The sequence below is a fragment of the Colletes gigas genome, unplaced genomic scaffold (assembly GCF_013123115.1).
Source record: "Colletes gigas isolate AHSC1104 unplaced genomic scaffold, ASM1312311v1 Colletes_gigas_Sc00038, whole genome shotgun sequence".
NCBI lineage: Eukaryota > Metazoa > Arthropoda > Insecta > Hymenoptera > Colletidae > Colletes > Colletes gigas.
Window position 1 is genome coordinate 1576378 of NW_025106667.1, and position 24886 is coordinate 1601263.

Below are 24886 nucleotides of genomic sequence, written 5' to 3' on the forward strand. Positions count from 1 at the left end.
TACCTCGCTTTTAATAGGAGGTAGATAAAAATCGAGGTCGGTTCGAGACGTCGTCTGTGGTCTGCTGTACCGTGATAGTCTCGTAGAACTGGCAGCTGTAATAGTCGTGTCGCTATCGCCGGTCGAGTAATCGTCATATTTTAATAAACTGATCGATCTCGCTCGAGTAATTTGGTCGTCCCTTTTTCTTCTTCTTCGATAGTACGAGCCAGCGTCGAAGTAATATCTGTCGATCGAAGTATCTTTCAATTTATAATCGAGGAAATCGTCGATTCTCCTTTTGGTCAAAGTCGTCAAAGAATCTCTCCAACTGTACGACCTGGAAGTACTGGATAGAGCAGACTCGAAGCCAGAATCGTATCGGTAAGATTTATCACGTCTGTCTCTCCAAAACTCTACGTCGGAGGAGATACCCGTGGAGGTGGGTCGTCCAATTCTGAGCGTGTCTTCCGTCATTTTTCTCAACAGTTGATCAGACTCGGTCTGTCGCATTCGAGACCAACTGTCGTCCCTCATTTGCTCTTGTCTTCGCCTTCGAAGTCTAGACGTCTCATCTTCCTGTCGTCTTCTCAAGCGTTCTTCTTCTTCCTTCAACGCTTTGGCCGCTTCTTCTCTCCTCATTTGCCTGTCCGCGTCTCTTTGATGCCTCCTCTCTTCATCCTCCCTTCTCAAACGTTCTGTTTCTTCTTTATTTTGACGGTCTTTGGCCCTCCTCCTTTCTAGACGTTCAGTTTCCTTTCTTCTCATAGCCTCTTCGTCTTCCTTCCATTGTCGTTCGGCTTCGTTTCTCCTCCTTCTGCGTTCTTCTTCCCACTTTGTCCTTTCCGCTTCTTCTCTCAGCATTTTTTCTTCCTCTTCTCGTCTCCTCAATTCTCGCTCTTTCCTTCTGCGCTCTCGAATTTCCTCCTCGTTTTTCAATCGTTCTTCCTCAGCTTTTCTTATCTTTTCAGCTTCCTGTCTGATCTGTTTCTCTTGTTCCACTCTGCGACGCTTGCTCTCTTCTCGTCTTTGTTCTTCTTTCTCCTGCTCCTTTCTCAGCCTTTCTTCGTTCTCAGCTTTTCTACGATCCTCTTCTTCCTTTCTTAATCTTGCTCTTTCCTCTTTCCGTTTTCGTTCCTCTTCCTCTCGTTTATTTCGTTCTTCTTCCTCTTTCTTCGTGCGTTCCTCTCTTTCTTTCTTCCTTTGCTCTTGTTCTTGCTTCCGTTTCTCAATTTCCTCCTTCTCCTTACGTTCCTCCTCTTCTTGTTGCAATTTCCGCTTGTCTTTCCTCATTTGCAATTCCTCAGCCTTTTGTTTCAAAGTATCCGACTCAGCTTTCTGCAATTTCTCTTTCACTTGTTTCAGTTTCTCTTCTTCTTCAGCTTTCCTGCGTTCTTCTTCCTCATGCTTTAATTTCATCTTCCTTTCTTCTTCTTCTCTTAATTTTCTAGACTCTTCTTCCTTCTTACGCGAGTCTTCTTCCTCCTTTTTCCTAACCTCTTCCTTCTTCTTTCGATCTTGTTCTTCTTTTAGTCTTTTAGCCTCCTCCTCTTGCTTCCGGGCTTCTTCTTCTTTCAGTTTTTTTGTTTCTTCCTTCTTTTTGCGTTCTTGTTCTTCTTTCTGCTTTCGGTCTTCCTCTTCTTTTTGTTTTTTAGCCGCTTCTTCCTGTTTTACTTTTTCAGCCTCCTCTTTTTTCTTGCGTTCTTCTTCTTCTTTTTGCTTCTTAGCTACTTCCTCCTTTTTGCGTGCTTCTTCCTGTTTTATTTTTTCAGCTTCCTCGTTCTTCTTGCGTTCTTCCTCTTCTTTTTGTTTTTTAGCCGCTTCTTCCTGTTTCAGTTTCTCAGCTTCTTCTTTTTTTTTGAGTTCTTCTTCTTCTTTTTGCTTTTTAGCTACTTCCTCCTTTTTGCGTGCTTCTTCTTCCAGTTTTAGCTTTTCAGCTTCCTCTTTCTTCTTGCGTTCCTGCTCTTCTTTCTGCTTTCGATCTTCTTCTTCTTTTTGCTTTTTAGCTACTTCCTCCTTTTTGCGTGCTTCTTCCTGTTTCACTTTTTCAGCTTCCTCTTTTTCTTTCTGCTTTCGATCCTCTTCTTCTTTTTGTTTTTTAGCCGCTTCTTCCTTTTTGCGTGCTTCTTTTTCCTGTTTCAGTTTTTCAGCTTCCTCTTTCTCCTTGCGTTCTTGTTCTTCTTGTTGTTTCTTTGCCTCTTCGACCTTCTTACGTGCTTCTTCTTTTTGTTTTAACCTTTCGTTTTCTTTCTTCATACGCTCTTGTTCTTCCTTTAACTTCTCAGCTTCCTCTTTTTGTTTTCGATCTTCTTCTTCTTTTTTCAAACGTGCCTGTTCTTCCTTTAATTTCTCTGCTTCTTCTTTCTGCTTTCGGTCCTGCTCTTCCTTTTCTTTCTTAGCCTCTTCTTCTTTCTTGCGTGTTTCTTCTTCCTGCTTTAGTTTCTGGGCTTCTTCCTCTTGTTGTTTCTTAGCCTCTTCTTTTTTACGTGACTCTTCCTTCTGTTTAAGTTTTTCTTGCTCTTCTTTTAACTTCTCCTCCAGTTCCTTTTGTTTTCGATCTTCTTGTTCCTTTACTTTCCTAGCCTCTTCCTCCTTCTTGCGTGCTTCTTCTTCCTGTTTTAGTATTTCAGCTTCCTCTTCCTTTTTACGTTTCTGTTGTTCTTCTTCTTTTTGTTTCCTAACCTCTTCCTCCTTTCTTCGTGTTTCTTCTTCCAGTTTTAATTTTTCAGCTTCCTCTTTTTGCTTTCGGTCCTGCTCTTCCTTTTCTTTCCTAGCCTCTTCTTCTTTCTTGCGTGTTTCTTCTTCCTGCTTCAGTTTCTGGTCCTGTTCCTCTTTCAGTTTTCTAGCCTCATCTTCTTTTTTACGTGACTCTTCTTCCTGTTTAAGTTTATCCGCTTCTTCCTTCTTCTTGCGCTCTTGTTCTGCTTTTAGCTTCTCAGCTTCCTGTTTTTGCCTTTGTTCTTCTTCTTCTTTCAGTTTCCTAGCCTCTTCTTCTTTCTTTTTGCGCTCCTGTTCTGCTTTTAGCTTCTCAGCTTCCTCTTTTTGCCTTTGTTCTTCTTCTTCTTTCAGTTTCCTAGCCTCTTCTTCTTTCTTGCGTACTTCTTCTTCCAGTTTTATCTTGTCCTCTTCTTCTTTCTTTTTGCGCTCTTGTTCTGCTTTTAGCTTCTCAGCTTCCTCTTGTTGCTTTTGATCTTCCTCTTCTTTCAGTTTTCTAGCCTCTTCTTCTTTCTTGCGTACTTCTTCTTCCAGTTTTATCTTGTCCTCTTCTTCTTTCTTTTTGCGCTCTTGTTCTGCTTTTAGCTTCTCAGCTTCCTCTTTTTGCTTTTGATCTTCCTCTTCTTTCAGTTTTCTAGCCTCTTCTTCTTTCTTGCGTACTTCTTCTTCCAGTTTTATCTTGTCCTCTTCTTCTTTCTTTTTGCGCTCTTGTTCTGCTTTTAGCTTCTCAGCTTCCTCTTTTTGCTTTTGATCCTCTTCTTCTTTCAGTTTTCTAGCTTCTTCTTCTTTCTTGCGTGCTTCCAGTTCCTCTTTTTGTTTCTTAGCCTCTTCTTTTTTACGCGACTCTTCCTCCTGTTTAAGTTTTTCCTCTTCCTCCTTCTTCTTGCGCTCTTGCTCTTCCTTTAACTTTTCCGTTTCCTTTCGGTCTTCTTCTTCTTTTAGTTTTCTAGCTTCTTCTTCCTCCCTTTTCTTACGCTCCTCCTCTTCCAGCTTCAGTTTCTTAGCCTCGTCGTCTTTTCTGCGTTTCTCTTCCTCTTCTACGCGTTTCAGCTTTTCCGCTTCTTCTTCCTTTTTACGCTGTTGCTCCTCTTCCTCTTGTTTTAGCTTCTCAGATTCTTCTTCTTCCTTCTTACGCTCTTCTGCTTCCCTCTTCGACCTTTCTTCTTCTTGTTTTTTAATTTTTTCTTCTTTCATTTTCTTATCTTCGTCCATTATCCATACCACATCCATCCTCGATATCTCGTCGCGTAAGACGTTAATCGTGTTCATCAAATTCGATATGGGTGTTTCCAGCTGTTGCAATCCTTCTCCACTTAGATTCTGGCTCCATAGTGTTTCGACTGTTGCAACAGACACTTCTAATTCGTGCAAACTGGGCAGCAATCTTCTCAATACACTCACGATGTCGACAGTGTTTGAATACGCTGGCTCTGCGGATGGTTTGTCATCCGATTGGTGACAAATGGTAGCGATAGCCTGCCGTAGTTTCCCAAGAGAATTCATCGTCGATCCCTCGAACATCCTATTTTCCATTATAAATCGAATTCCTTGCTCGAGTCCTCTCAGCGGCGACGTCAGTGTTTTCAAAGCTTCGTTTTCAATTTGAATTTCGATACCCAACAGATCTTTGTAGCTGTCTATCTTGCGGTCAATAGATTCGATGGAATCATTTATTTCCTTGACAGAGTTCAGAATTCTTGTCGAGAGTCTCGAAACTTCTTCCGGCGATACAGCCGTTTCCTTTTCTCGGTTTTGATCATGTTCACGAGCCACGATACTCTCCAAAGTTGTCTGCAGATTCCTCAAAGGCAATTCCAGGTTCTCCAAATACACGGTTGAAGATTCTTCCACGGTCATAATGGATTCTTTCAATTGCACCAGAGGTTCAGCTAACGCTTCGATAATTGTTTCTGTGCTGGAACCTCCTCTGTCAGCAGATCGTTCTTCGATACTGGTTATACATTTTTCAAGATTCGACAAGGAGTCTACTATGGCGTCGATGCTAGCTTCCTCCTCGTCTATGCTTAAATCTGTCTTGTCTTTGAGCGCCAAGAAGCTTTCGTGCACATCCGAAAGAGGTTGCAGCAACGTTCTCACTGTTTCGTACTCGGTTGCTGGTTTATCAGTTTGTTCCATGCGAACGATAGTCGATTTTATAAGTTGGACTGGTTCCACCAGTTTCTCGATCACCGACCAGTCTGGCGTGTCGATCCTCTGATCTGCGGCTGCAGCTTCGATCACGACGCATTCACGAATCTCCGCGATGGACGTCTCTATCTCCTGCAATGGAATTGACAAGCATTCGGTGATCCAATTGGTCGATTCTTCGGGCAGTGGTTCGACATCCGGCGACATGACTCGCTCCTCGAGAACAGAGATGCTCCTCTGAAGCGTGATCAAGGGTTCCGCTAGAGCTGTCAGTAAGGAGACTTGATCCGTTGGTCGGTCCTCCGCGGATTCGACGATCATGTGATCCTGGATCAGCGCGATGGATCTGCAGAGTTCCTCCAGAGACTCGATCAACGGGTTCAAGGTGGTCTCGATTTTCTCTTCGGCGACAAATGTCTTCTCTTTGGCGGACTCGAAGGCGATTTGCTCGAGAATAACGGACGCAGCTGCGTTTTTCAGCTCCAACAACGGTTCAGCCATTGCTTTCAGCATCGAGAGGTCCTCTTTTTCGGACAACGCGACCGCCATTTCGTTCGCGTCCATGGATTTTCGCTCTTCGACGACCAGAGCCAAGCATTCGCGCAGCTCGCTGAGAGGCTTGGCCAATCCCTTCAACATCTGAGCTTCTTCCTCGGAAATCGATATAGCAATTTCAGTGGGCGATTCTATGGTGCCCTGATCGACGATCAAAGGCTCCGTGATTCTAACGTTTGGCTCGTCCAGAACGTCTGCCCAGGTTTTCAACGACGAGGCGTCCTCGGAGATGGTGTCAGCGGCAGGCTCGATCGCTATTTGCTGATGATCGATGGTCGCCACGCGCTCCACCAAATCGTGAAGCGATTTCGCGAACGTCTCGAACACGGACACGCTATCGTCAGGTTTGAGTTCGGTGATCTGGGCTGGACTCTCGACGATCTGCTGAACAGCCGCCACGGAAGTCCTCAGGTCCGCCAACGTTTGCGCCATTGTCTTCAGATGAGAAGCGTCCGTTGCCTCGGACAAGCTCTGCACGCTTTCATCGAGAATTGCGTGTTCTTGGATCGTGGCGATCGATCTCTGGAACTCTTCGAGTATGGGCCTCAGATTGTTCCTCTCGAAAGACACCAGGTTCTGTTCCAGGTGTTCCTCGAGCACGTGTTCGCCGCCTTGCACCGCCCCGACCAAAGTTCGCTCTAGCTGCTCCAGAGACGGGATCAGCACTGTCAATAGGGGACTCACGGAAATGCTCCTCTCAGGTGTCTCGAGAACCCCTGCTTCCTGAACTTTGAACTCTTCTATCGTGGAGATCGTTTCCTGCAAAAGTTTCCTGGGGATAACGATGGTGTCTGCTTTGCCAGTAATCGCTGCAATTGCTTTGGGTTTCGATACGAGGACAGAGCAGTGTTTCTTGAACTCGTCTATGGCTTTGCCAAATGCTTGCAACGCGGACACGTTCTCGATGTCCAACACTTGTTGTCCAGGCGTTTCTATCGCTGTCAGTTGCTGCACCACCGCTAGAGACGTCCTCAAATCACCCAGAGATCTTTCAATGTTCTTCACAGCATTTAGATCCTCGGTGGTTCCGGTCAAACTCACCGTCTGCTTAGCCAAACCCAGTTGCTCCTGAATCTTTGTCACTTGGTTGTTGAGTTCTTGCAACGCGGACTTGATCGGTAGTTTTTGCAACGTTGGAACGGACAAGGAGGTCTGTTCAGCCGACAGGAACGTTTCTTCCAACTGGTGCAACGGTTGCACCATACTCGAGAAAACCGTAGCTTCTGTCATTTCTAGAATGGTACCTTGCAGCTCATTTATCGGTCTGATTACGGATTTTGCAAAGTTTTCGGTTGCTTTCTTCTGCATTGTAGCTTTCTGGTGCTTGGCTACAGCCAACAGTTCTCTTCCAGTTTCTTCCACCGATCGCGCAAACGCTTCCAAACGCGACGCTTCGTCGATAGCTGTCGTCTTATCTTCTCGAGTAATTTCTTGAACAGCTTCTATCGACAGCTTTAAAGCTTCCAAAGGCTTTGCAGCAGCTTTCATCGAAGGAAGTTCTTCAATTTCGTTCGCGCGTTGCTCAATTATTGTCAACGAGTTCTGCAATTCTACAAGCACTGGTTCAAAGTCCAATTTTTCTACTGAAATTTCACCATGTTTTAGTTCCTTTGTAGCTTCTTCGACAGCCGTCAGCAAAGCTTGTTCCAGCACGTTCAAGGGCTTACTGAGAACATTCAATTTCGTGTCTTTTGGTATTTTGGATTCTCTGACTTCTTGCATATTTTCTTCCTCGATCTGAGACAGCGATTCGCGCAAAACGTGAACAGTTTCGCTGATCCGCTGAAGAATCTGCGCGTCCACGGTTCTCTTTTGGCTACTGACGAGAACCGAGCAACGTTCTTTCAACAGCTCCATCGATTTCACAAAAGCTTTTAACGCTGTTATCTTCTCAGCCTTCATTTCTTTAGTTTGGTACTCTGGTGTAACTGCTTGTTGAGCAGCTGTGACTGTTGATTTTGATTGTTCGAATGCTTCCAAAATATTCTGAATAGCTTCCGATTCGACGTTCCTTGATTTTAATTGCTCTTGGACAGTAGCAATGGTTTCTTTAAATTCTTCCAAAATTGGCTGGAGAACCGTGGCTTGCAAACACGCGTCTTTTACTTCCTCAGCAGTTGTCAAAGATTTCTCTAATTTTTCTAGAGGATGTATCAGCTGAGTCAGTTTTAATTCTTCTTGCGTTTCCATAATAGTTTTGCGCAACGTCTGAACGGGCTCGACTATAGCCTGGAGAACCTCAGCATCAAGTTTCTCCTCTTCGACCACAACTTTACACTTCTGCTCGAATTCTTGAACCGATTCAGCCAAGTGTTCCAAAGTCGTCACTTTTTCTGTACTCAGTTTCTCTTGTTCCGTAGATTGGACAACGCTTTGAACAATCGCGAGTGAACTACTCAGGTCATTCAATGATTTTTCTGCGGCTTGCATCAACGCTTTAGCGCTCGAATCTGCTGTTACAGTTTGCAATTTCACCTGTTCTTGAACCGTAGCGACGCATTTCTGAAGCTCTTCGACAACAGGCTGGATATTCAATTTTTCAGACGATGGAACCGTCGTTTCTTCAGTTTTCTCGACTTTCGTCGAAACAGCTTGTTGGACGGTTGAAGATAACGTCGTCTCCAGCTTCTGCAATGGTTCTACAAGAACCATCAATGCATTTTCTGTTTTATCAACTTTCGATGCATTCAACAATTTTCCTTCTTCTATCTTATTGATAGATTCTCTCAATGTTTCAAGCGGTTTGATCACCATTTTTAAAACTTCTACCTGCGATTCATCCAGTTTTTCGGGAAGCATCTTCGTCTCAGCCTTTTGTTCGGTAACTACCATCAAGCATCGTTCTCCGACTTCTTCTACGGACTTCGCAAACGCTTTTAGAATCGAGACTTTCTCTGTATCCGTCTTGTCCGTGATTTCAGTAGATTCGACACACATTACTTCTTGGACAGCTGCTATCGAGGACTTCAACTGCTCTAATGGTTCCTCTAAAGCGTTTGCTAAATAACCTTCCACTTTGGTACTTGATTTTTCACTCGTTGGTTCCAAAGACACTTGTTCTTGAACCACTGCCACCGATTTTTGCAATTCCTGGAGAATAGGTTCGACGTTCAGTTTCGAAAAAGCTTGTACGTCTTTCATATCAGCGAAGCATTCTTCTTTATCGGTGCTCGTTTGCTCAACAGCCACGGACAAAGATCTCTCTAATTGTTCCATAGGTTGAACCAAGGTGTTTAGTATAGTTGCAATCTCCATTGCCTTATGTGAATCTAAATTTTCAGCTTCTTGGAGTTTTTGGTCTTCGATTTTAGAGACAGTCTCCCGTAATACTTGAACTGGACTGGAAATTATTTCAAGAACTTCCTTCAGTTCAGCAACTTGAGCTTGCGGAGCAACACTTGCTTCAACTTTCTGTTGACTAGCTGCTACTGAGCATATCTTTCCTATTTCTTTCACACATTTAGCAACAGCTTTTAAAGCTATGGTCTTGTCTGTGCCAGCTACTTCCTCTGTTTCTAATTTTTGCAAAGTTGCTATTGAAGATTTTAATTCCTCTAATGGATGGTCAATTGCTTCAGCAACAGAAGCTTCAGCTTTTACACTGGAAACCTCTGCCTTCTTTGGTTGCAAGGCAACCTGCTCTTCGATTACTGCAATTGACCTCTGTAACTTTTCCAGGACAGGAGTGAGAGTCAATTTTTCTTCTGATGGGCTAGATACTTTCATTTCTTCACTTGTTTCACTGGCTGCCTGAACTGTTGAGGACAATAATTGTTGAAGTTCTTCCAAAGGTTGGACCAGAGGTTTCAAAGTTTCAACCACATGTTCAGCTTCAGAATCTAACACTTTAGCTACCTCAGTACTCTGTTGTTCAATCTCCGTCACTGTTTCGCGCAAAACTTGAATCGGACTGGAAATTGTTTCAAGAACTTCCTTCAGTTCAGCAACTTGAGCTTGCGGAGCAACACTTGCTTCAACTTTCTGTTGACTAGCTGCTACTGAGCATATCTTTCCTATTTCTTTCACACATTTAGCAACAGCTTTTAAAGCTATGGTCTTGTCTGTGCTAGATACTTCCTCTGTTTCTAATTGTTGCAAAGTTGCTATTGAAGATTTTAATTCCTCTAATGGATGGTCAATTGCTTCAGCAACAGAAGCTTCAGCTTTTACACTGGAAACCTCTGCCTTCTTTGGTTGCAAGGCAACCTGCTCTTCGATTACTGCAATTGACCTCTGTAACTTTTCCAGGACAGGAGTGAGAGTCAATTTTTCTTCTGATGGGCTAGATACTTTCATTTCTTCACTTGTTTCACTGGCTGCCTGAACTGTTGAGGACAATAATTGTTGAAGTTCTTCCAAAGGTTGGACCAGAGGTTTCAAAGTTTCAACCACATGTTCAGCTTCAGAATCTAATACTTTAGCTACCTCAGTACTCTGTTGTTCAATCTCTGACACTGTCTCGCGTAAAACTTGAATCGGACTGGAAATTGTTTCAAGAACTTCCTTCAGTTCAGCAACTTGAGCTTGCGGAGCAACACTTGCTTCAACTTTCTGTTGACTAGCTGCTACTGAGCATATCTTTCCTATTTCTTTCACACATTTAGCAACAGCTTTTAAAGCTATGGTCTTGTCTGTGCTAGATACTTCCTCTGTTTCTAATTTTTGCAAAGTTGCTATTGAAGATTTTAATTCCTCTAATGGATGGTCAATTGCTTCAGCAACAGAAGCTTCAGCTTTTACACTGGAAACCTCTGCCTTCTTTGGTTGCAAAGCAACCTGCTCTTCGATTACTGCAATTGACCTCTGTAACTTTTCCAGGACAGGAGTGAGAGTCAATTTTTCTTCTGATGGGCTAGATACTTTCATTTCTTCACTTGTTTCACTGGCTGCCTGAACTGTTGAGGACAATAATTGTTGAAGTTCTTCCAAAGGTTGGACCAGAGGTTTCAAAGTTTCAACCACATGTTCAGCTTCAGAATCTAACACTTTAGCTACCTCAGTACTCTGTTGTTCAATCTCCGTCACTGTTTCGCGCAAAACTTGAATCGGACTGGAAATTGTTTCAAGAACTTCCTTCAGTTCAGCAACTTGAGCTTGCGGAGCAACACTTGCTTCAACTTTCTGTTGACTAGCTGCTACTGAGCATATCTTTCCTATTTCTTTCACACATTTAGCAACAGCTTTTAAAGCTATGGTCTTGTCTGTGCTAGATACTTCCTCTGTTTCTAATTGTTGCAAAGTTGCTATTGAAGATTTTAATTCCTCTAATGGATGGTCAATTGCTTCAGCAACAGAAGCTTCAGCTTTTACACTGGAAACCTCTGCCTTCTTTGGTTGCAAGGCAACCTGCTCTTCGATTACTGCAATTGACCTCTGTAATTTTTCTAAAACAGGGGTGAGAGTCAATTTCTCTTCTGATGGGCTAGATACTTTCATTTCTTCACTTGTTTCACTGGCTGCCTGAACTGTTGAGGACAATAATTGTTGAAGTTCTTCCAAAGGTTGGACCAGAGGTTTCAAAGTTTCAACCACATGTTCAGCTTCAGAATCTAATACTTTAGCTACCTCAGTACTCTGTTGTTCAATCTCTGACACTGTCTCGCGTAAAACTTGAATCGGACTGGAAATTGTTTCAAGAACTTCTTTGAGTTCAGCAACTTGAGGTTTCGGAGCATGACTCCCTTCAATTTTCTGTTGAGTTGCTATTGCTAAACATACTTTTCCCATTTCTTCCACCGATTTAGCAACAGCTTTTAAGGCTGTTGTTTTATTTTCGCTCGTTAGTTCCTTTGTTTCTTCTGTTTCAAGTTTTTGCAAAGCTGCTACAGCGGATTTGAACTCATCTAGTGGACCTTCAATAGCGTCAACAAAGACGGGTTCAACTTCTGTACTCCACGTTACTGCTTTCTGCTTTTGCAACAATACCTGTCCCTGGATTACTGCAATTGTTGTTTGCAGTTTTTCTAGGATTGGTGTGAGAGTCAATTTTTCTTCGGATGGCACAAAAACTTTCATTTCTTCGGTTGTTTCTATCTTGGCTTCACTGAATTGTTCAACTGTTGTGTACAATACTTGTTGGAGCTCTTCGAGAGGTTGGACAAGAGGTTTTAAAGTTTCAGTTACGTTTTGAGCCGAAGTGTCTAAACTTTTAGCCTCCGCAGTAGTCTGCTGTTCAATCTCTGACACTGTTTCGCGCAAAATTTGAATCGGACTGGAAATTGTTTCAAGAACTTCTTTGAGTTCAGCGACTTGAGCTTGCGGAGCAACACTTACTTCAACTTTCTGTTGAGTTGCTATTGCTGAACATACTTTTCCTATTTCTTCCACAGATTTAGCAACAGCTTTTAAAGCTATGGTCTTGTCTGTGCCAGCTACTTCCTCTGTTTCTAATTTTTGCAAAGTTGCTATGGAAGATTTTAATTCTTCCAATGGATGGTCAATTGCTTCAGCGACAGAAGCTTCAGCTTTTACACTGGAAACCTCTGCCTTCTTTGGTTGCAAAGCTACCTGCTCTTCGATTACTGCAATTGACCTCTGTAATTTTTCTAAAACAGGGGTGAGAGTTAATTTCTCTTCTGATGGGCTAGATATTTTCATTTCTTCACTTGTTTCGCTGGCTGCCTGAACTGTTGTGGATAATAATTGTTGAAGTTCTTCCAAAGGATGAACTAGAGGTTTCAAAGATTCAACCACATTTTGAGCTGTAGAGTCTATAGCTTTAGTTTCCTCGGTTTTCTGCTGTTCAACCTCAGAGACAGTTTCGCGTAAAATTTGAATCGGACTAGAAATTGTTTCAAGAACTTCTTTAAGTTCAGCAACTTGAGCTTTTGGAGCAAGACTCACTTCAATTTTCTGTCGACTAGCTGCTACTGAGCATATCTTTCCTATTTCTTTCACACATTTAGCAACAGCGTTCAAAGCTGTGTTCTTGTCTTCGTTCGTTAGTTTCTCTGCTTCTTCGGTTTCAAGTTTTTGTAAAGTTGCAACTGAACATTTCAACTCTTCTAACGGGCTTTGAATAACTTCAGCAATAGAAGGTTCAATTTTCATGGTGGACAATTCAATTTTGCTTGGTTCCAATGACATCTGTTCCTCGATCACCGCGATCGATTTTTCTAATTCTTCCAAGACTGGAGTAAGATTTAATTTGTTATCAGAAGTACTGTCTTGTTTGATTTCCTCTGTCGATTCGATCTTTGTCTCGCTGACTTGTTGGACCGTCGTGCAGAGCAACTGTTCCAATTTCTCGAGTGGTTCTACCAGAGGTTTCAATGTTTCTACCAGGTCGTTAGTTGTTTGATCGGATGCTTGAATATCTTCGGTCATCTGCGTTGCAATTTCTGACGTTGAAGCATGCAATATTTGAATCACTTCTTCTAATTGTTGTTTGTGAATCGAGACTGGTTCCATTTCTATTTCCGGCGGAGGGCTAGCAATGGCGAAACATTTAGCTCCCAATTCGTTGACCGATTTGACAAATGTCTCTATCACCGATGTTCTCTCCGCGTCTGAAAGTTCCTCTGTCCGTTCAGTCTCTAGGGCAGCGATCTTTTGCATGGCGCCGACCGAAAACTTAAGATCTTCCAGCGACTTTTGGACTTCTTTTGCGATCAACGCTCTAGCTTGTGATTGGGGTGTCTTCTCGATCGCTTCGAGTATCACTTCTTCCTGAATAGTGGCAATGGACTTTCTCAATTCCTCGAGAACAGTTCTGACTGGCAGCGACTGTAATGGCGAAATGTTTCTGCTCGTCTCCTCAAGAATTTCTCGAGTATCGTCAATTTGCTGTTCGGCTGAGATGTTCAACGACTGTTCTAATTCTTCCAAAGGGTGGATGATGGTGTTTAGAATGACAGAAGCTGTCTTCCTCGTTGGTAGATCCACCGCTTCGGTTTCTTCCATTTCCTGCAGCTCGATCTTCGCGACTAGTTCTCGCAAATTTTGAATGGGACTCACTATCTTCTCCACGAGGTTTGTTTGCAACTTAATTTCCTCTTCGTTGATCAATCTCTGTTGTTCTGTTAATTCAGCGGGCGAAATCGAGCCGAAAGGAGACGCGTCGTCGCGTTTCACGTGTTCTTGAGACACCATTATAGCTTCTATAAGTTCTTCCAGCGGCTTGGCAGTAGTTTCTTCGATGTCTTGACTTTCTTCTTTCGTCTTGGCTACTTTCATTTCTTCCGCCATCTTCATTTGTTTCAATTCCGCTGTTCTACGTATCACGCTTATGAGCTCGGATATCGTTTGAGTAAAATGTAGCATGCTCTCGGAGAGCATATAAAATTCCGAGGTAGATTCAGCGGTCCGTTGAACGGTGAAGAAATCATGTTGCAGCATTTCCAAAGGCGCTAAAAGAATTTGCACCGAAACCATTACGTTTTCTTTTTGCGCAGGAGTCAGTTCTTTTTGAGACAAAGAAAGAAGCATTTCCGTAGCTTGTTCGACGTTTATTAAAGTATCTATTACGCGGAGGAATTGTTCTTCCAGCTCAGGGATCGACGAGGGCTGCACAGCGATTCGAATCGACGCGCTCGTGGCTCTCAAGTCGTTAAGTATTTGTATCAATGCAGTTACTTCTCGAAGTTTTCGTTTCTCTTCTTCGGATTTAGAGGGAAGAGGCTGCTCCAGGGCCAAGTACATCAGATTGGTTAATTCTTTGAGGGGCTGTTGTATCGTATCAACAGACGATACTATTTTCCTAATTTTAATTTCTTTACTTCTTTCTTCTTCCTTTTTTTTTTGTTTTGCTGCTTCTTCCAACGCTTTCTCTTCTTTTCTTACTAGTTCTTCAACCTTCTCACTTTCTTCTTTTTTTAACGCTTCTACTTTTTCTTCGTCTCTTATTACTTCTTCTATCTTTTTAGAGATTACAGTTTGACTCGTTCCTTCGGCTTGTTCTTTTTCTATCGCCTCTTCTACTCTTTCGGACGAAACTTTTACATCTTCTTCTCGTCGTACTGTTTTTTCTATTTCTTCTTTCAGTACCTCAATTTTCTCTTCTTCTGCCTTTTCAAATTGAACTTCTACTTCTTTTTTTGTTTCTGCTGAATCTTCCAACATTTCAGATAAAACTACACTTTCCTCTCGTTCTACTGTCTCGATTTTCTCTTCTTGCTTCGTTACTTCTTCTGCCTTTACAGATCGAGCTTCTACTTCTTTCTTTGTTCCTGTTGAATCTCCCAACATTTCAGACGAAACTTTTACACTTTCTTCTCGTTCTACTGTTTTTTCTATTTCTTCTTTCAGAGTCTCGATTTTCTCTTCTTGCTTCGTTACTTCTTCTGCCTTTACAGATTCAGCTTCTACTTCTTTCTTTGTTCCTGCTGAATCTTCCAACATTTCAGACGAAACTTTTACACTTTCTTCTCGTTCTACTGTTTTTTCTATTTCTTCTTTCAGAGTCTCGATTTTCTCTTCTTGCTTCGTTACTTCTTCTGCCTTTACAGATTGAGCTTCTACTTCTTTCTTTGTTCCTGCTGAATCTTCCGACCTTTCGAACAAAACTTTTGCATTTTCTTCTACTTTAGACATTTCTGTTTCAGTTTGTTTAACCACAATTCCATCTTCCACTTTCTCCAAGGACTTTCCATCGTCTGTTTTACCTTGACGCGATATTTCTTCGATAATAAGCAGACTCTCCATTTCTTCTTTGGACACTTCGATGACTTCGTCGACGATAGTTTCGATCTGCGTGATGGTGATCGGTAGATTCTGCTGTTTAGTTTCTTGGCCTGTCGTTTCTTCGGATTGCTCTCCTACTATCTCGTTTTCTATCTCCGTTATGGAATCCTTGACGCTCTGTAGAACGTCCACAACGGCGGATAGCGTCTCTACGAACGACGAGCCTTCGGAGGCGCCTTCGCGAATCAGATGCATTCGACGCGTGGAGAAGGAAGAAGCCAATTGGGAGGTCGAGTTGGCCAGAGACCGAAGAAGCGTCACCGTTTCCGTCGAAACCGAAGTTATTATTTTCCGATCTAGTTTCTCTTTGATCGAATTCAACGCTGACCGAAGCTGATTGGTCGGATAGAGGAAACCTTCGACGATGGCTTCTTCGTCGACGGATTGATCGTTCGTTTCGATGAAGTGCGTTCGCGAGAGTGATATTTGCTTCTGCAACGCGCCCAATGACTTCGAAATCGTTTCGTGCACCGTCCCGTCTATGTTTTCTTCCAAACGTTTGATGCTGCTCTTCAGATCTTCCAACGACGTCGAGAGTTCATAGTGAAAAGCGAGATCCCCGGTGGTGGATCTGCGCGAGTAGTCGGTTTTGCCAATTTGCTTCTGAACAGAGACGATCGCGTTCCTCAGTGAACTCAACGGTTCTTCGAACATGGACGCCCCCTCTAGATTCGATATTCTCTCGAGAATGATGCAAGTTTGTCTCTGAAGGCCTTCGACTGCTCTTAAAATAACGCTTCTCCTCTCGTCCAGCAACGCTGCCTCGGGAACCAAGCTCCGTCGACTGCTTTGCACCACCGACAGACAACTGAGAAACTCCACCAACGGTTCGACGAGAGTTCGAACCTCCACGATGGTTGCTCTTCGTCGATCCAGAAGTTGAAGTTCGTGGGAAGCGAGGTTGATCGTGTTCAACAGAATATCCAAAGGGTTCACTAGAATCTTAGCCACGTCAGTTTCGAGAGTAACCTCGGGCTGGGCTTGAATGATCCTCATGCGTTCTTGAATCTGCTCCAAAGGCTTGAAAATCTCACGAAGACATCCCAGAATCTCTTGTCTTGAATTTATGTCCTTCACGACCACTGGAATCCTGTCTTTGATGTCGGCAATAACGCGAAGAACGGGCTCGGAGCTTGCCTCGAGATCAACTTTCTCTCTAATTTCCTTTTCGATCGCGTTCAATGGCTGCGTCAGATGATTTAGGATCAAGAGTTCTCGAGCACCGTGTTGGTGCGTCTCTAGAAGAGTTTCTTGTAGGTTAGTTAGAGGCTCCAGGAGGTTCCCTAGCTGAGAAGAGACTCGAGAAACCATCTCTTCGTAAGAGTCTACCGATTTCCCGTAACCTGTGGTCGTCACACGGAACGAGGAGACTGTTCTTCCAAGTTGTTCGAGAGAATTGGCTAGTATCGAGGTTGGCAGCATAGTGTTTCCTGCTGTGGGCTCTTCAAAGTCCTCCAGAATCCCAGTGACATCGATCTCCACGGTTTCTAGCGTCCTTGCCAGAGAAACGACCAGCTCCATAGCGTCTTCCTTGTTCTTGACTCTTCCAGTCTCCCCTTTTTTCTTCTGCAATTCCTCTATCTGCGTGATCATCTGATCGGTCCTCTGCGAGCTCTCCTCGACGGTCGTTTGTTCGATCAACGAGTCGCTGTATTGCGTCTCAGGAGGCACGGTGGTTTCCTCTTTCCCATCTCGCGGAATACTCTCGTCCTGAACAGTTTCCTGAGAGGCTGTAGCCAGGAGTTCCTTCTCCTCGAGGGACAACGATTTCACCACTTCCTTGAGCTCTTTTCTGTAGAGGGCTTCTTTTATAGAGATGGGTATTTGATTCTCGATCTCCTCGACGATGTCTATAATTGGTCTGAGCGACTCCTCCTCGGCGTGATCTCTCAGAACGTCCATGATGGTTCGAAGAAGATACTTCATCGGTCGACCGAGGCCTTCCAAGGTGGACAGGTCTGCCGGTTCGTGGTAGAGCGACATGGCGTTTCTGAGTCTGGTCAGCGGCTCTCGAAGATCCACCAAGGCTTCTATCAGATTCTCGTCGCTGGGAGGTTCGGAGTACGAGGTCTCGATGGCAAGTTTGTTCACGTCTCTCTTCAAGTCGTCCACGGTGGAGCTCAAACCGGACTCCTCCTCGTCTTTGAGGCTGTCTTCGGATGTAGTCGAGAGCCAGTGCTTCATAGGATCCAGAGATCGACTGATTCGATCCGCCAGAGCGAACGAGGCCAACTTTTGCTTCCTCGTTTCTTTCTGTGTCTTCGAGTCTCGTCGGACCTTCATCTTGGAGGCCTCCTTCGCGATCAACGGCGTGTCCTTCTCTATTTCCTCCAACAACTCGAGAACCGGAAGCGTCGCGTTCGCTACAGCGTCGCTCTCGACGATGCTCTGCACCAGAGACTTGAGGCTCTCGATGGGACCGATCAAGTCCTTCAGGATCTGCTCCTCTTCGGGCTCGTGTTCCTGGGTCAGCAGGATCCTTTGCAAGCTCAGCAGAGTCTCTTTTAACCGACAGATCTGATCTATAATTTCCTGGTCCTCTGGATTCCGTAAGTTTGCGATGGCCACTGCGGAGGAACCGATGCTCTGTCTCAGTTCCTCGACGCAGCTCGTCAAATCCGATGCGTACGAAGGGAAACTCTTCTCGTGTCGCTCGAGAGCCGAGGACAGAGCAAAATGGACGTTGCTGAGATTCTGGTCGACGTTCAGACTCTCCAAGAAATGCTTCTGCGCCTCGTCGATCGCCACCAGACGAACCACAGTCTTTGGCAGTTGATCCTCGATTTCTTCCAAGGTTTTCCACACATCCTTCACCGACTCTATTCTTTCCTCTTCTCGACACTGGCGGAGCACTTTCGACACCAGCACCTTCATTTTCTCCACCGGGAGATATATTTTCCGTATCACTGGAAGCTCAATGACCACTCTTTCCTCGGATGCCAGAGCGACGTGCAAATCCATCAACGGTTCCTTCAAATCTATCAAACTGTTCAAGGTTTCGTCCTCTCTGAGCGTCATCGCTATTCGAGCAACGTCCGACACGCATTGTCTGAGCTCCACGAGGCAACCAGTCACTTCCGAGGTCGCGAGCAGCTTTTGAGGGCTGGTTGCTCCGTTCGCGACAGAGTCAACGTCCTCTGCGTTCTCGAGCGCAGAGCTTAGAGCCGACTGAACGTCGATCAGAGGATCCAGGATTCTGTCTATCAAGCTTTGAGGCTCCTCTTGCGTCGATCTCGTGGACATAGTCTCCTCGTATTCATCGACAGTTCCGCTAACAGTCTTCTCAATGCTGCGCAAAGTCTCCAGCACAGGTTGCAAGGAACTCTCATCCAGGCTCGAGATGGTCGATTTCAGCTGAGAGATCGACGGTTCCAAGAGCTGCAAGACCGTCTTTGAATTTTCGGCTATAGAAACCGAACTCAGAGCACACTGAAGGGAGTAGAGAGGACCTTCGAGGCTTGCCAACGACTCGATACAGATCTCCTTCTTCTGAGAGGTTCTCAATCGTCGGTGCATCTCGTCGACTCGATCGAAAATACTGGACAGTCGAGGATCGAGAGTACCAGAGATATTCTCGTACGATTTCAGAGCCTCTTCGAGAGTAAGTCTTGCCTCTCGCAAAATGTCCGGCTTGGATTCTTTCATTCTTCGAATCTCTTCCACGGCTCGTCCAACCGATTCTTGCAGAGACTCGATCAACTTGGTACGATGCTCCGATAGAATGCCTTTCGACTTGTACGTCTCCAGAGCAGTCTTCAAGGTGTCCAATTTTGCTTTCAGCTCGCGCGTAGAAGGCAGAATTTCTTCCACGATTTTCTCCACGGTCTCGGTCTTTGAGGAATAAGTTAAAGCCCTCGCCATGTCTTCGACAGATTTCGAGAGGGACTCGACCACCACGGTGTCCACAGTTTCTATCGTTCCTTTGGCTGGATCCACCGAAATGTCGTTCAAGAAGAAGTCCAGCGTGGCGAGGATCTCCTCGAAGCTTGAACTCAGTCGCGAGGCTGTTTTGTCTGTCGCGAGAACGTTCCTGACCGTCTCCTCGAGCTTCGAAACCGCGGACATCATTCTGATCAGAACGATCGGTTTTTCTCCTTTCGCTCGGCCGGTGAGTTCGTGCTCTATTTTGGTAATTCCCACGAGTATCTCGTCGACAGGGTCCGTGAGACTCTCCAAGATGCCGATTACGTCCGTTTTGCGTGCTTTGACGCTTTCCTGTCGCTCTATCAATTCCATGCCGCGTAGAAGCTCCTCCGTCGGGCCTCCGATGGTCTCCAGCAAACTAACTCGAACCGTTTGAAGCAGCGATCGGTCGCCAGCGTTTTTCAGAGCTTTCGACTCTATGGAGGACACCTCTTCGCAGAGAGATTGGATCGGTTTAATGATATTCTCCGTGATTATAGTCTTGCATTCTTCCTCGCTCTGAGCGTTCAGCTTAAAGCTCAGACTATCCAAGTCAACCAGAGTGTCTCGAATCGTCAGCACAGGGCTCTTCAAGTTCTTCGTGTTGTCCAAGAGTCTTTCCTTGGTGCTTTTCGATAACGATTTCTCCGAGGATTTCTCGGACTGCCTCTTCTCGGACGATTTGTCCGCCACATCCTCGATGTACGGTTCCTCGGTCTTGTTTATCGACTCTATGCGCTGATGCATTTCCGTCTTGGCGCTGCCGGATCCGCTTCTTCGTCGCTTCCCGTCGATCTCGCTTCCGATCGACGATTCCTCCGAGCTACCCTTCTCCTTCTTGTGCTTCTTCCTTCGATGTCTCTTCTTCTTCGGGGCACCGGTCACGGAATCGAACGAGGAATCCCCGCCAATTCCGTCGTCTATGCTCGAACCGGTCGTCTTCTCTCCGCTCAGGCTGCGTTTTCGCTCTTGAACGTTTTCGTACAGTTTGTGAACTTGATTCTCCGACATGGACAACCTCGCGGAGGACAAAGCGTCGGCGAACGTGTCGCTGTCGTCCTGTTTCAGCGACGAGACTGGAGATATCGGTGAGACCGGGGAGAATCTTTCGTCTTTCTGAGCGCTGTGGAAACTCTCCGACTCCATTTTCAAACTCTTTTCTTCGCTTTTCGACGAAGAGCTCGACTTCTTCCTTGGTGGCCTGATCGGTGGCTTCTCGTCCTCGTCCAAACTGTACATGGCCGATCTCTTCAGAGAACTACGAGAGTCGTGTTCCGGGGAGGAAAATACCCGCGTGATGTCGTCCATTATCGAAACGTCCTCAAAGTCAGCCTCGGTTCGAAGATCATCACCGTCCTCCGCACTGACGAAGTAATCCGGAGACACGTCTATCACCACTGCTTCCATCAACAGGTTCCCAGAGGTGGATGTCTCCTTGACGAATCTCATTGGCGGCAGCTCGATCACGTTGTGCTCTACGGAAACGTTTCATTTCCAACATTTGGGTGGTCGAACACCCTCTATATTTTCTTAGCTTTGTTATACCTAGGTTACATTTTATACGGCGGATGCCTACTGTGTAAAAAGAACGTGAAAAAAAGAGACTATCTAAAATCGTAAAAATGTCTCTGTATTTAAGTAAATGAAACGTGTTTAAAAATCGTATGAAAAGAGATTGCACAGTTAATGATGATAATAATTCATTCGAGGACAGTTGCTACGTACCTGTTACGTGTTCGGATAGTTGATCGGCATACATTTCGACGATCTGAAGGGCTTCCTCCTCGGTGAGATCAGGCGTTTCGTACAGGCTGACGGAAACCTCCTTACCATCAAAACTGAAAGACACTTCTCCTCGATCGTCCAACGTGACGGAATGATCCGTTTGTGGTGTATCGTACAATTGGGACGTTCTTTCTTCGTGTATCGTCGAAAGCGACAAGTTCCTCGCGAGTTCGTGGCCGTTTGGCGATTGAACTTCCTTCGCTTCTTTGCGGACGGGGATTTTATCTGAAACGAGGAAATAAGTTTCACAATTGTCGTTGAACGTTGGTTCGTTTCATGTTCAACGAATTTTAGGAAGGTGAAATTCGACACCAGCAGATATTTATACTGTTTCCAAGGGAAATCCACCCAGTTGGAAGGAATAGAAATGTTCAACTTATGAATTTGTCGGTTACCTTCAAAGCCCAGAAGAGATGCAGAACTACTGACGGTCCCCATGCAGTTGGTAGCCTCGCAAGTATACGTTCCAAGGCAACAAGTGCCATCTTGTCCTGAAATGATTCTGTGTATGTCTCCAGGCTTCAGTTCCACACCGTCCTTGTACCACTTGAGAATCGGTTGCGGGACACCGATCACTTTGCACTCCAAATTCACCGCCCCCTCCTCCGACAGTATAGCTCGCAAACTTTCGAGAAACTTCGGTTTCTTGAAGTGCTTGGGAATGATTAATTTAAGGAAACAGGAAGTGACGCTGTGACCAAAATCGTTGGAAGCCACGCACTTCCATTCGGCCTAAATAACCAAAATGTTGAACAAATTAGGAACAAAAAAGGAACAACATTAGTATGACTAACAAGGGCTTTGAGTGAGACTAGTATCAAACCGTCTTAAAAGAGATGATTTTTGTTTTACTTACTTGATCGACGAATTCGAGTCTTCGCACGTCAAGATGACACGTACCAAGATTTTCTTTGGCAATTTGATATTTCTCATTCTCTGCCACCTGCACGTCGTCCCTGTACCAAGAGAGACTTGGCTCTGGGGCAATACTAACTGCAAAATTTATTAATTTATTTATGTATATATAGTATTAGTAGTACGGTTAGAGGAAGAGCAGGAAATGGAATGATTGAAAAATAAATATCGATGGGGCGTACCTTGTACCGTAAATTGAAAATCTTCGTTGATTCTCGCCTCGCAGCTCCTGAGGCTCTTGATGAACGTGGGCGGTTGATTCGTGCTCAACAGTTGCAGGCGTTCTTCTTCGTTCAGTTGATTTTGAATATCTTCGATCGTTAATTCGGCTGTGCTTTTCGCTTCTCCCATGCAGTTTCTCGCGATACAGCAATAGGAACCTGGTAATAGAAACGAACGTCTACATTTTCGGGAAACGGCACCACTGTGCGACGTTTGAAAGAAAATTAAAAATTGTCACTGATACGGTACCCAGAGAGTTGGTCCCAGTTAACTGATAAACATCTCCTGGCTTCAATTCCTGGCCGTCTTTAAACCACCTCAACAGAGGCGTCGGAAATCCTACGACCTTGCATTCGAAGGACACTAATCCTTCTTCCGTCAGGACAGCTTTCAAGCTTTCCATGAAACGTGGTTTTCTGTAATTCTTTGGAACTGAAACAATCAATCAAAATACGACGTGATCGTATGTTAAATTGTACAATTTCAACTTTTAAGAATTTTTAAGTTTTCAATCTATTAATGTGTAAAAAAATAATTTCTCGTGTTGAACTCACTGGACATTGCAACGTAGCAAGTACTAAATTGCTTCATATCTTCTGCACTGGTCGCGACGCACTTCCATTCGCCCTCATCCATGGCTTCGACCGGATGTACTTCTATGGAGTATCTACCGAGACCATCTTCCATCACGTGGTACTTGTCGCTGAGCTCGATGAGTCCTTCTTTGTTGTACCATGTAATAGCTTTCGGCCATGGTGGTACATGAACTGTTATGACAAATTTTTCAAATTATAAATAAATTTTTATCCAAAAATTTAGTGATTAAACTTTGACCCTATCGGTCGAGATGAATCGGTCATGTAGATCGCGTTTAATATCGAGTACCTTGACAAGAAAGTCGAAGGGTGTCCCCGATTCTGCAGCATTCGTCCTGCAGAATTCGTTTGAAAACAGGAAGAGGACCAGAGGGTTTCAAAGAATCCGCTGGCTTCAGAGAACCTTCTCTGCTCCCCTTTCCAACCACATGCACCTATCAAGTCAAATATTTCATTATAGTTACCTTAATTTAATTCGTGTTCTCAAAATATATGGCCGATTTCCGTATTTCCGTGGTTGTCAAAAAAAATTTGAAGATTTCAGATTTATTTGAATAAAAAGAAATGTCTGTTGCTACTTAAAATATTTTTATACATATGTATTGCCAATAATAATTTTTAATTCAATGATTTACTTCACTTTCTCTTATTTTTTAACCGAAGACTGATCTTTTTTTTCTCCTACATTGCTCGAGAGAAATGTTAAAACGGAGGTATTTCATAGGAGTACTCACTTTGGAAGAGGAATAAGCGACACCCATACAATTTACCGCCTCACACGTATAAATGCCAAGGGAGGTTGGGTCATCAGGATTGGCAGTTAGAGCGAAGACGTCGCCAGCCTTGATCTCTTTGTCGTCTTTGAACCATCTCAACACCGGGGTAGGTACACCGACCACTTTGCATTCTAAAGACACCGTACCAGTCTCTGTCAGCAGAGCACGAAGTTCTTCGACGAATTCTGGCCGCTTGTAGGCTTTTGGGACTGTGGAACAACAAGAAAAGTTAAACGGTGTGAAATCTATTTGCACAATGACTGCTTTAAAATACTCGAAAAAAATATTTATTCAACATTCTTATATTGAAAAATATCAGGTCCCCTTAATAAATATATGTGACATATGTTTTTATAAAAAATATGCAAGACGTATGCCTATGGACTTTCGTGGGCGAATCTGACTGCCATACCGACCTGAAAATTCGGAGCTGATTTTAGCGACCTCTTCTAATGGATAACGGTCAGTTGAGAAACTCACTGAATTAGTGTGATAGGCAGCAGCTAGTGCGTGTAAATGCATACCAGTTGAAAAGTACGAATTATTCGCGATTCCTTGACTAGTTAAAGTTGTAAATAATTTGCTAAGATCAGTCTATCCGCGGTTTCTATCCGCGGCATCCGTCGGGTTCGTAATACAAGCTTCGCGAGACTTCGGAGCTTCCCCCACCCCGCCGCCTAATTCGCGAGCGTTGCCGAGCACAGCGGACGGCCATCATTCGTACTTTGAAAATAAACATAGCAGGACGTGTTAAGACGTATCGGCGTTTCGCGACCGAGGTGCGTATTTCTAACCTGTTTATCCTTCCACTATTACTACTCGCGTATTACTACTTACGATCTCTTGTAATACGGTCTCGATTTAATCATTACTTAATTCTAATAATCGTTTGCGTACTTTAATGCATCGTTATTTCGTTTCTGTTGCAGTCTCTTATTGGAATTCGAAATTAAGAAATAATAAGGCTTGTTGGAACCTGTCAAGACGTGTCGACGTTTCGCGACCAACGAGGTACATACGTCTTTCTAACCTTTTAATATTTCTTCATTATTATCAACTATTGTTTAATTATGATTTAATTTGTATTTCATTTCTGTTGCAGTCTCTGATTGAAATTCGACGCCATGGAAAATTTCATTGGCGCGTAAACGACGCCATAACAGATGGCAGACGAGTCGACAAATTTTGGAGGGAATATTGGTAACTTCTAAACAATCAATATATCAATATAACAATCTAAATAATCAATATTTATATATTTTTATCTATTTATTACGTTATTCCTTGCAAGCATGATAATAATTTTATAATCGGCCATTGTTAAGATAAATTATGAAAATCTTTGACAAACTTTTTATCCACTTCGATATCTATCGAAGTATACAGAAATGGCGTCGGTAGATTGGAATAGTTTATATTTAACTGTATTCTGATCGCGATTTAATATTTCCGAGTGTTATTTATTTAATTGATCGTTTATATCTCTTTATGAATTGTTGTAATTGCAATTTGCATATATATTTCGATGCAAGTTTAAGAAAACGTAGAAACCACGTAGTTGGAATATGCTATTAAAGCATAAATATTTAACGAACTTTAATTTTTGCAAAT

The 24886-nt window shown here is 43.9% G+C and overlaps 1 protein-coding gene across 12 annotated transcripts in view; it reads right to left on the reverse strand.

Moving 5' to 3' along the window:
- Positions 1-24886, reverse strand: part of LOC122402691 — a 67971-nt gene that overhangs the window by 27360 nt on the left and 15725 nt on the right. For 11 of the 12 annotated variants that reach the window (XR_006259548.1, XR_006259547.1, XM_043405686.1 and 8 more), the window contains 9 exons: positions 23234-23484; positions 22789-22933; positions 22458-22670; positions 22153-22335; positions 21864-22061; positions 21623-21759; positions 21162-21498; positions 20707-20991; positions 4-20456 (listed from right to left, as the gene is read on the reverse strand). Coding sequence is in view for 10 of the 12 variants with exons in the window: in XM_043405686.1 (XP_043261621.1) it covers positions 4-20456; positions 20707-20991; positions 21162-21498; positions 21623-21759; positions 21864-22061; positions 22153-22335; positions 22458-22670; positions 22789-22933; positions 23234-23484 (22202 nt within the window). In the remaining 2 variants the exon portion in view is untranslated. The remainder of the gene's footprint in view (positions 1-3; positions 20457-20706; positions 20992-21161; positions 21499-21622; positions 21760-21863; positions 22062-22152; positions 22336-22457; positions 22671-22788; positions 22934-23233; positions 23485-24886) is intronic. The other variant, XM_043405691.1, reaches the window with a different exon arrangement.